The 12364-nt window shown below is 34.9% G+C and overlaps 1 protein-coding gene across 1 annotated transcript in view; it reads left to right on the top strand.

Annotated features, from left to right (window-relative positions):
* Birc6 (baculoviral IAP repeat containing 6) overlaps nt 1-12364 on the top strand; it is a 189449-nt gene that overhangs the window by 129757 nt on the left and 47328 nt on the right. Inside the window, exons 62-65 of the mRNA XM_033762215.1 lie at nt 1508-1808; nt 2817-3034; nt 6829-6993; nt 8400-8568. Of these exons, the coding sequence (XP_033618106.1) occupies nt 1508-1808; nt 2817-3034; nt 6829-6993; nt 8400-8568 (853 nt within the window). The remainder of the gene's footprint in view (nt 1-1507; nt 1809-2816; nt 3035-6828; nt 6994-8399; nt 8569-12364) is intronic.

The following is a 12364-nucleotide window of genomic DNA, read 5'->3' on the forward strand; positions in this document are numbered from 1 at the left end:
TCTCTTATGGGTAGTATATTTTTCCTAGACATTTTTTTCAGAAAAGTCCAGTTTCATCACAGTTGAAAACTTAATGAGAGCAGAAGCTGTTTCCCTTGTGCCATGTTTTAGAAGTGGTGCATGTAATTTTCAGTAGCCCTTTAATCAGCACTGGCTAATTCACTATGCCTACTTACACTGTGAATCTTGGTTCTGGCTTTGAAATTGTGAAACTACCCCTACTAATACAAAATGTTTGACCATTGTCACTCGATGAATTGTTCTTTAACAAGATCTGCATTTATAGCCTGGCTTTTTCAAAAATTATAGACTCAGGCTAAACCTACCATCTGCCTTTCATTTATCTATCCATTCTGATCACAGCCCTTTACTTTGTCTAACACTGTTGATTGTGACTTCCTACTAATTTGAGTAACTCCTTTAGCAACACTAGCTTCCTTATGCAAATCTTTTCTCTGTAAAATTGTTGAGATGGTAGATTTTGTTTGATATGCTGTAAGTATTGGTGAGATCTGTCACACAAATGTGACTCTCATTTTTCTCCACAATTTCTTTTTTATTGATTTTGATTATTTTCTTTTCCTCCTTCAGCTTCTTTAGCTTCTAGCCTTTTGGGGGGGCATTTTGATACCAATAATTGTATCATTTATGTAAAGCACTGACTGAAATCACATCCACAAACATGCATATCTGGGCTCAGACTGACATTCACTTACACTTATATACACTTTTCTGGCATCATGAGTCTTTTCACCAACACAATTGGCTGGCATTTGAGTCATAATTTAAGACTTTGGTTGTAAGTTAAAAGTAAAATTTTGGTCTTAACCCAATTTGTATGTAGGCCAGTTATAACGAGGGTCCACTGTATTTTCCCTTCCAATTCAGCACCAACTAATACATGCAGAAGGAATGATGGATTAAGTTATATTTTGATAAATGTTGTAGTAGTTTATGAAAGAATAAGATATTTATATAACTTTAAAGCATCTGCCTGCAGGTACTCAACAAATTCCATAGGGAAAAACGTGGAGACATTTAGTAGATGCTGCTGCACTTAAGATGTCATTCATTCCTGATATTTAAAATCTTGATTTACAAAGATTTTTTTAGATGAGGTATAGCTGTGTGGTTCAGGCTGGCTTTCAATTTATTATGTAGCTCCAGCCAATGATCCTGCCTCAGCCCTCTGAGTGTTAAGGTGACAGGGGTGCATCATCACACCTGGCTTTGGAAGTGTGAGTTTTGAAACAAGGTGTTTTTATTTTGTTTTGTTTTAATTGAGGCAGGGTCTTGGTATATAGTTTAGGCTGGCCTTGAACTCACTATGTATTCCAGGCTGGTGTCAAACTCTTGCTGGTGATCCTCCTGCCTCAGCCTACATTACTGGTCCTGGGTTTTTTGTTTTTTAGTTTTTAGTCTTGTACTTCAAAGAGATCATTTGAAATCAGGTCCTTAAACTTGATGGTAAAACATGCAAATAGCCAAACTCTCATTTTCTCTTTAGGTGAGTGCTCCAGTAGTCACTTCTACTACTCAGGAAAAACCAAAGGATAGTGACCAGTTTGAGTGGGTGACCATTGAACAGACGGGGGAATTAGTTTATGAAGCTCCGGAAACCATCGCAGCTGAGCCTCCGCCCATCAAATCAGCAGTGCAGACCATGTCTCCCATACCTGCTCATTCTTTGGCTGCTTTTGGATTATTTCTTCGCCTTCCGGGTTATGCTGAAGTGCTACTAAAAGAAAGGAAGCATGCCCAGTGCCTTCTTCGATTAGTATTGGGGGTGACAGATGATGGAGAAGGAAGTAAGTGTTTAACTTTAATGATTAAATTTATCAACTGATTGAAGTTATCCAGAGAATTGCCTGATACTGATCATTTATTTCTTTTCTAGGTAAGCTCTTTGATGATATATTGGTGGTGGCTTAATTTCACTATTAACCATAATAAATGCTAAAGAACTTTCATTTCCTATATATTCAGAAAGTATTCACTGAGTGCTTATATACCTCCAGGCTTCACTGGAGTAGTTTAAAGATGAAGCAGATATTTCAGTAGATCTTCTCTCACATCGCTGATGTCCTCAAGTAATAGCAGTGAGGAAGAACATGAGCATACAGACTTAACAAGTTAGCACATTGGGTATGGTGGTGTAGAGCCTTCACAGTGTAAGGTTATTTCATTTCCACCCCGTGGTGTGTGAGTGAAATGGCAGAGTAGTTGTGGGTGAGGCCTTGAAGGATGGGTAAGATTTAGGTTGGATGAATTATTCTAATATTTTATGAATTAGAATTCTATATTATGACTAAACCTATTCACCAATAAAAGTATGGAATAATCACAGAAGATATCATGATTATTTTAATTGGATTGGCATTATTTAAAAGACCAAATACTTTTGTTTATTTCTTATTGTTTACTCAGTAACCAACTCTAATAAAAAATGAATATTTTCTTATTTTAAAATTACATAATTTTGAGCATAGTTGATTTCTTTCATATGCCATTTTCAAAGAATATTGCCACACCCTGTACCACAAAGTATATTGAATTCAGTAAAAGTATATGAATTTTTGTGTCTTTAAATTCTGAAACTATCAGATGTTAAAATTACACTTTCTTTTGAAAATATCACATATATCACAAGTTTTCCTGTGCTACTCATTAAAAATTTGAAGGTATTACAATTCTGTGTTGTTTAGGGTGTTTTATAATAAATCTAGTGATATGATTTTACATTACATTGTCTTTATTGCTCCTTAGTGTGTTATTAAATACTTTGAATTTTGAGTACTCCTCTCTTTTCAACCTAGGTCATATTCTCCAATCTCCATCAGCCAATGTACTTCCAACCCTTCCTTTCCATGTGCTTCGTAGCTTGTTTAGCATGACACCTCTGACAACTGATGATGGTGTGCTGCTAAGGCGAATGGCATTGGAAATTGGGGCACTGCACCTTATTCTCGTCTGCCTCTCTGCTCTGAGCCATCATGCCCCCCGAGTTCCAAACTCCAGCCTCAATCAGACAGAGGTAGGTTTTTTTTTTTTTTTTTTTTTTTTTTTTGTACCGGGGATCGAACTCAGGACTTTGCTCTTGCAAGTTTTATTCAGTCAGATGAAGATAGGTTTAATTTTAATTCTTTAGGTTTTGAAAAACTCAATGGTATATAGAATAAGAATTTCATTGAAGTGATATTTTAAGAGAGTTTGGGTATTCCTTATGCCTAAAATGAAGGATCTTTAAAAGAGAAACTATCAATTAATGAATTTTCACTATTAGTGTTCAGAAAATCACAAATTAACCCATCCACTTGGAAAACAGAAAAGCTTTAAGAGCTTAATAAAATTTCACATTGCAAAGATATATTTTAGTATGCTGTGATCCTTTTTCCTTTTCTTGCTTGAAATTTAGAGAATCATAGTATTGAAGGAGAGATTCTGTCCAATGCAGTAAGAGAACCAAAACAAGGAAAGGGGGAAAATAACCCTCACTATTTCCAGATGATTAAAAAATCTGAAAGTAATTAATGGCTTAACTGAGTTTAATGAGAATGGAATATATAGAGTCAGTGTATAAAAATTTGTTATATCCATATAATAGTAAGAAATGTTTCTTTCTCTACCCCATCCCTGGTACCAGGGATTGAACTCAGGACCTTGCTCTTGACAGGCAGGGACAGTGCCACTGAGCTAAATCTCCAGCCCAATATATGTAAAATGATCTTTTACCAGAAGTAGTGGCACTCACTTGCTTCCCTAGCACTTGGAAGGCTGAGGAAAAAGATCTTTTAAGAGAAATTTTTAGAATACCATCACAGGTAGAAAATATATATAAATCTTTAAAAATGTGAAAGACCTCTTCATAAAATGTATGAAAAATTTTCAAACAACATTTATAAGACCTGAATGTTTTTGTCTATATTTAACCTCTCTCAATTAGAAAATACAATAGTGCATTAATACTTCTTCCCAAATCAGCCCGTAAATTTGATGCAAATCTGGATTCATATTGCAGGAAGTTGACAAACTGATTATAAAATTTATTTTGAAATGTAAAGAGGCAAGGATTATTTAGGCGGTGTCAAAGAACAACATAACTAGTTCATTGTGAAGCTGGTACTAGTCCAAGGATAGATAGAAGCCAAGCAAACAGCTGACACCAAAGCCCACCTATGTATAATTATATGTATGATATATATACATTTACATATCTATTATACATTTGACTATATATTTATGAAGTATGCCAATATGTGATGTTAGGTCAGTTTAATATCTACATGGAATAAAAATGAATCTTTAAAGTATACTGTATTTTGATTTTTTTTTTTTTTTTTTTTTTTTATTGGGGGTCCTGACCCGGACGGAATGCACCTTGCAGGTGGTTTGCCTGTGCGAGCGAAGGTGAGGGTTTTTTTTTTTTTTTTTTTTTTTTTTTTTTTTTAATACTGGGGATTGAACTTGGGACCTTGCACTTGCGAGGCAGGAGGCAAAACCACTGAGCTAAACCCTTGGCCCTGTATTGTGTTTTATATGTAAAATTATTTTAAGGGTTGATAAGTCTGTATAACAGAGTATATGTGTTTATCAAAAAACATGAACTCCTTTATGATCTTGGAAATAGACTATTTCTTGAGTAGGTAGTGTGAAAATCACTAATCCATAAGGGGAAAAAACTGGCAAAAACCTCACCTCATAAAAATCGATACATTTTTGTACCTATTTAGAGAGTATGATGCAATTTTTGATATACTCTGTACCTTGTGTTATCGTCAAGGTAGAAACGTATTTAACCATCTTAAACATTTAACGTCATTTCTTTGTGTTAAAAACATTCAAAATCTTTTTAGGGATTTTGAAATACATGATTCATTATTGCCAACTGTGGTCATCCTACCATGCATTAAGACCACCAGAATTTATTCTTCCTTGCTGTAATGTTGCACCCATTTCCCAGTCTTTATGTCCTCAGTTAGAAACTTTTGTTTTGGTGAGTACTGGGAATTTAACCTGCAGAGCTTTTTGCACTGAGCTACATACATCTCCAGCCTTTTTTAATTTTTATTTTGTGACAAGAGGCCATTATGTTTTATAGGCTAGTTTAAACTTCAGTCTTTCTGCCTCCTCCTGTCAGAATACTGGGATTACAGACATACATGCATAAACACACCCAACATTTTTTTTTTTGTTTTTAGTTTTTAGTTTTTAAATCAGAATCAAGATTATGGTAAGCTTTGTAGACGTATGAAGGTGTGGTGAAAAGACAGAAAGAGGCAAATTTCTGAGGTGCAGTGATTTAATTCTTTACCTAGCTAGTTAAATAGTCTGCATTTGATAGGTCATAGAGCTTTATGTGTTTGTTTTATATTATTTTTGGATACTGTATTTTACTTTTTGTTTGGTTGGATTTTGAGATAGATCTCACCAAATTGCCAAGGTTGTTAAACTTTTTGCCTTAGCCTCCCAAGTGCTGGTACTGTGAGCATATGGCACCATGCCCATATTGACTTCTTTTTCTTTTTTTTGGTACTGGGGATCGAATTTGGGTCTATGCACTTGCGAGGCATGGTGGCAACACTGAGCTAAATCCTTGGCCCTCATATTGACTTCTTGTTGTTTTAAGTAAATAATTGTTTTTATCAATGACATTGATGAAAGCAGTAAATATTTATATAGTAACGAAATTTTGTGATGTACTTAATGACTTCTCTTTAAAAAATGTGGAAGATGAACTTTCTCATGTATCCCTGATAGACATACTAATTTTTATAAAAGTAGTATTTCTGTGTATTATTTTTCCTAAGCGAATATTTCCATTGAAGAAACAAAAACCATTGACATTGCTTGTGAGTTTCCACTGAAACTAAATTTTTTCTTTTCTTTCTTTCTTTTTTTTTTTGGGTACTGGGGATGGAACTCAGGTCCTTGTGCTTGCAAGGCAGGCCGCGGAACCACTGAGCTAAATCCCTGGCCCTGAAACTAAATTTTAATTGCAAATGTTATTAGAGAATGTGAGAATGTGATGTTAAAGTTAATGAAAATTATGTAATAATTCTTTTTTTTCAGAATTATGTAGACAATATAATAATAAGGAATTGACTTTTACAGGATACAAGGTTACATTGGTACACCAGTTTTTTGGGGGTTTTTTTGTCTCCAGCTGTTTTCATTTTCAGTTTTTGAGATATTTGTATGCTGCGCATTCTGAACTAGATTGATTACTTCTGAAGTTAGATGGATGCTCATTGTCATAGAAAGCATCACTGACAGGATTGTCCTAAGGTAGTCTTCTACTGGATTTGTCCTAAAAGGATATGGTTTATACCTAGTTAGGGATCTCTCTTATTTTCTTTTCCAATTTTTAAAAAATTATATATTCCTAAATATAAGCAGTTGGCTGTTCCTTTATCTCAGCCCTGGCTATTGCCAATTTGTGTTCTGTCTCTGTGTGTCAACCTATCTTGGATATTTCCTTTCTTTTTTATTTATTTGACATATCTTGTATATGGGGGGGTTGTATGATATGTTTTCTGTCATCTTTCACTTAATAGAAAGTTTCTGAGGTTGATCAGTATAGAATCCATTAGTAGTTCATTCTGTTTTATAGGAAACAGTATTCCATTGTACTTGGTGTTCATCCATTGATTGGCACTCGGGCTACTTCCCTCTCCTGACTGTTGTGAATAGTTCTGCTGTTAATATGTGTATACATGTCCTTTATTTTAGTGCCAGCTTTCATTTCTTTTGGGTATTCTAGGAATTAAATTTCTGAGTGATAAAAGAGAAAACAAAATACTAATAAATATTTATATTTCGTGCTGTAAGCCACAGGTGTCAAGCTCTCATAACCCTACATCAACAGAAGAACAGCAGCTGTATTGGGCCAAAGGGACCGGCTTTGGAACAGGTTCTACAGCTTCAGGATGGGACGTAGAACAAGCCTTGACCAAGCAGAGGCTAGAAGAGGAGCATGTCACCTGTCTTCTGCAGGTATACTTTTAAGTCCATTTGTCAGTGATAATAGATGGCTTTGTATATGCACTGATTTTAAATATTGATGACTTTTCCAGCTCATCCTTGGCTACTTTTCTAGTGCTGCCTGTTCCTAATAATTCTAAAATGCCACAGTTCTGAGGTAGCCCTTCCCTGGTGTTAATTCTAAATTTCTTTCCTCTCAACTTCTTCACTGAGAGGAAAGTGACAAAGATGAAAGTATCCAATAGCCAAAGGCTTTGCTATATCTACCTTCTTCTGATCACCTTTTCATCTTAATTTGCTGTATCTGGACTCTGACTCTTGTATTAAACTTTATCATCATGTATTTACTTTTTTTTTTTAAAGGTACTGGGGATCAAACTTGGGTCCTTGCACTTGCAAGGCAGGCAGTGAAACCACTGAGCTAAATCCCCAGCCGTCATGTGTTTACTTTTTAGAAAAATTTTTTGGGGGTGTTGGGTATTGAACTCAGGGCCTCACACATGGTAACTACATGCTTTACTACTGATATGCACCTCCAGCTCCCTTCTCTGTTTGCTTTTATTTTTTATTTTTTTTGATTTTTTGAGATAGGGTCTCACTATGTAGTTGAGACTGACCTGGAACTCATTATGTAGCCCAGGATGGTCTCAAGCTCACAGCGATCCTCCTGCCTCAGCCTCCCAACTCTGTTTGCTTTCAAATTTTTCTATGATGTTTCTAGAATTAGGCAAGTTAAAATAGTAAGGAAGGAAAAGTTATTATACCACAGAAATGAGGAAGGCTGCTTAAAGAAAAGGATAGCTTTAGTTTTAGCTAAAACTTTAGGATAGTTTTAGCTTCAGTTCTTTGAGTGTTGGTTTTTGCAATTTTAGAATAATATGCTCATTTGAGTTTAAAGCTGTAAGATTCTAACACACTCAAATAATAAACTGAATTTATTCAATAAAATGCTATCAGTAATACCAGATCTGTGAAGTTTTAAATTGATATACCTAAGGACGGGTTGCTTCTCTATGTATAGTCTTATGTGATACAGTGTTCTGTAGGCAGCATTGTCTAGCACAAAAGATTCTTACTTGGGCTTTTTAAAATTTGGTTTTTTGAGACAGGGTCTTGCTATATAGTTCAGGCTGGCCTTGAACTCACTATGTGGTCCATGCTGGACTTGGAACTCATGACAGTCCTCCTGTTCCAGCCTGAGTGCTGGGATTATAGTCATGTCCTGTGACACCCAGCTTAGTTTACAATTTAAATAGAAAATGTCTCATTAAAAAAAAAATCTCGTTTTGAAAGCATAACGTATCAGGCATTGATTGGAAAGTACATACTCTTGAGTATTCAGTTTGAATGTCTAAAATATATGTCTTTACATGGTGAAGCTAAAAATATATTTTAAATTCAAGAATTTTAATTTTTAGGTCCTTGCAAGTTACATAAATCCTGTAAATGGTGCAGTGAATGGAGAAGCTCAGCCCTCTCATGAGAGCAGAGGGCAGAACAGCAGTGCTCTGCCTCCTGTCCTTCTCGAGCTTCTCAGCCAGTCCTGCCTCATCCCAGCCATGTCATCTTATCTACGGAATGACTCAGGTAACTGTTGTGTAATTATTGCCTGGAGTATCTTTGGGTGAATAGTTGTTGCTCACTTATTATTACCAGGTTTTTGTTTGTTTGTTTGTTTTTTGCAGTACCACAGAACTCAGGACCTTGTATTTTCAACCCAGGTACAGCACCGCTGAGCTGAATCCCTGGTTCTAGTATCAGTTTAAATATAAGATTTAATGGACTTTTTTTTTTTTTGGTAGCAGGGATTGAATTTGGGTCCTTGTGCTTGTGAGGCAGGCGGCAGAACCACTGAGCTAAATCCCCAGCCCTAGTGGACATATTTGATGGATTTATTTGTCTTCAAAATTATTCAGAAAATACTTGATTTTATTCCCTTAATTCAGTTTTATGCCATCGCTTGTTCAAGAACATAGAATAATAATTTTTTGATTCCTCTGTCCTTTCCTGTGAAAGTACATTTATCATTTAATAACCTGCAGCCAAAAATGGAAACATAAAAGCTATTCACCTTTATGACTGTGTTCTGGTCTAATGTGGCTGAACTCGAATGCATTATGTTTTTCTTAGCCTATACAGTTATAGTAATTTCTGAAGATAGCAGGTATTGACATTTAAGTTTGCAAGTACATGATAATAAGGGGATTGATGTTTTGAAACTCAGTAAAGATACCACATTGCTTCTTTTCCTTGGCTTTGGAATTATTGTCCAAAATATGTGTTCTTTTCATAACAAGAGCATTATTGTCCAAAATATATGTTCTCTTTTCATAACAAGAGCACCAAAGTGACATACCTTCTGTAGAGTCTTGAAAATATACTGGTATTGCCAAGAAAAACAGCATCTGTTTCTCTTAGCCAGGACCTGTAAGTTTATATCAACTGTCTGTGTCACTCTTCTTTTATTAATATTCTTACTCATGAAAGTAATATTTATGCATTTAACTGATTTATTGAGACAGACTAGGTAACGAGAGTAGTTAAGAGTGAATCTTTGGTAGCAGCTAAGTGGGACAATAGTGTGGATTAAATTTTTTTTTCTATTTTCAAAGGAATTATTACTTACATTTGCCACCACCAGAAAAATATGTCCCAGCATAGTGGTATACCTGTATACTACTGAGATAGGGTCTCACTATGTAGTTGAGACTCACCTGGAACTCATTATGTAGCCCATGCTGGTCTCAGACTCATAGCAATCCTCCTGCCTCAGCGTCCCAAGTGCTGGGATTACAGGCGTGCGCCACCATGCCCTGCTTAGAATGATTTTTTTTTTTTTAATGAAATAGAGTCATATTTTATTATACAGGCCTCCCTCGAACTTTTAGTCACCCTACCTTAGTTACCTGGATAGCTTGTTTTACAGGTGTGCACTATTGTTCCCAGTAATTTTTTTTCCATTTTTTCTGCTTCAGAAAAGTAAATATATTAAAGTATATTCTTTGATTAGATAAAATATTTAAGATTGTGTAAATTTTAGTATTAAATTAATAAGATAATTGAATAGGTTTCTCTTTGTCTCCCTTTCCCATTATTAAAGAATTGTTGATATTGTTGCTACTTCCAGTATTAAGTGATTTAACTTTTTCAGGAAAATAGCTAGAAGGGGAATAGCTGGGTCAAGTTTTTTTTAGTTTTAGTTTTAGTTTTAGTTTTTTGAGGAATTTCCACACTGATTTCCATGGTAATTGTACTAGTTTGCATTCCTACTGACAGTGTAGAAGGGGTCCTTTTCCCACAGCCTCAGCAGCATTTGTTATTTATTTTCTTGATAATCGCCATTCTTTCTGGAGTGAGTTGGAACCTCAGTGTGTTGCAATTAGATTTCTGTAATGGCTGGTGACGTTAAACATTGTTGTCATGTATTTGTTGGCCACCTGTACTTCTGAGAAGTGTCCGTATTCATTTCAGTTGTCCGTTTTTTGATTTGGTCTTTTATTTGGGAATACTTAACGTTTTTGAGGTTTTTATATATTCTAAATGTTAGTCCTTTGTCTGAGGAATGGCTAGCAAAAATTATTTCTTATTCTGTAGGTTGTCTATTCAGTCTGTTGATTGTTTTCTTTGCTGTGCAGAAGCTTTTAAATTTGAAGTGATAGCATTTGCTAATGGGAATTATTTCTGTTCAGAAAGTCCTTGCCTACTACATCTGTGTCAAGAGTTCCACCCATTTCATCTTTTCCCCCATTCTGTAGGTGATCTCTTCAATCTCTCTTATCTTCCAGCAGCTTAAGTGTTTCTGTTTTTTTTTTAGACATCTTTTGTGAGATTTATTACTCAAAATTTTGCATGGTGTTACTGTAAATAGGATTGCTTTTCAAGTTTTTTTTTTTCTGTTGATGGCTTCTTGTACGTAAGAATACAGTTGGATTTTGTATGTTAACCTTGTACCTTACAACTTTTTCTTTAAGTGTTTCTGTTTTAACATTTAGATCTTTCATCTATTTTGATTCTGTCTTTGTACATGAGATACGGGTCTGGGCTCAATCTTTTTTGCTTGTGAATATCCAATTTTCTCAGCTCGGTTTATTAAAGAACCTATGTATTCTCCTGTGCATGTTTTAACCCCTTTGTGAAAGATCTAATAAACTTGAAATCTGGAGTTGTGATGCCTCTTGCTTTGCTCCTCTTACTCAGGATTGCTTTTGCTTTTCTGGATCTTTCTAATACCATGTGAATTTTAGGGTTGTTTTCTCTAGACCTATGAGGGATGCTGTTACTATTTTGATTGTGATTTCATTAAATCTGTTTATCAGTTTTGAAAGTATAGGTATTTTGACTATTTGGTTATGCTTATCTAGGAACATAGGATACCTTTTTGTTTTCTGGTGTTCTTTCCAGTCTTCCTTTTCAGAATGATGTAATTTTTGTTGTAGAGGACTTTGACTTCCTTTGTGAGGTTAATTCCTAAATATTTAAGTTTTCTTGATGCTGTTATGAATAGTATTGTTTTCATGATTTTTTAATTGGTGAGTTTATTATCGGTGTACAGAAATGCGATTGATATTTGTGTGTTTTTGTATCCTGCTACATTGTTGACATTGGTTCATAATTCTACAAGTCTTCTAGTGGAATTCTTTGAGTCTTGTAAGTAAAGGATCATTCTGTCTGCAAATAACGATAGATACTTTTAACTTCTTCCTTCCCTATACATAATCCCTTTTATTTCTCTTTTGATTGATTGCTCTGGCTGTTATTTCAAGGACTATGTTAAACAGGAGTGTTGATTGTGGAATCTTTGTATTCCTGATTTTAGAGGGAGAGCTTTTAGTTTTCCCCTAATCTGTTGGCAGTAGATTTGTCATAAATGGCTTTTATCAAATGTGATAAAGGTCCTTGTTATACCTGTTTTCTTCAGAGTTTTAATTATGTTAGATTTTGTCAGAGACTTTTTCTTTATCTATTGATGATTGTGTGATTTTTATACTTGTTTCTGTTTATGTGATAGATTACTTTTATTGATTTGCATATGTCAAGCCGTCCTTGTATCCCTGAGATGAAGCCTAATTCATCATGGTATATGATCTTTTTGGTGATTTTGCATTCTGTTTGCCAGTATCTTATTGAGGCTTTTTATTTCTATATTTATTAGAGATTGTCCTGTAGTTCTCTTCTTTGGTTGGATCTTTGTTTGGTTTTGGAATCAGGGCAGTGCTAGCTTTTAGGAAAGAATATTCCTTCTCTTTCAGTTTTATTAAAGAGTTTCAGCAGTGTTTGCATCAAATCTTCTTGAAGTTCTTGTTGAATTCAGCAATGAAACCATCCAGACCAGGAATTTATTCAGGATTTTAAATCTTGGTTCCTTTTTTTTTTTTTTTTTTTT

The sequence above is a fragment of the Fukomys damarensis genome, unplaced genomic scaffold, assembly GCF_012274545.1.
Source record: "Fukomys damarensis isolate Sample0158 unplaced genomic scaffold, DMR_v1.0_HiC HiC_scaffold_2, whole genome shotgun sequence".
Classification (NCBI taxonomy): Eukaryota; Metazoa; Chordata; class Mammalia; order Rodentia; family Bathyergidae; genus Fukomys; species Fukomys damarensis.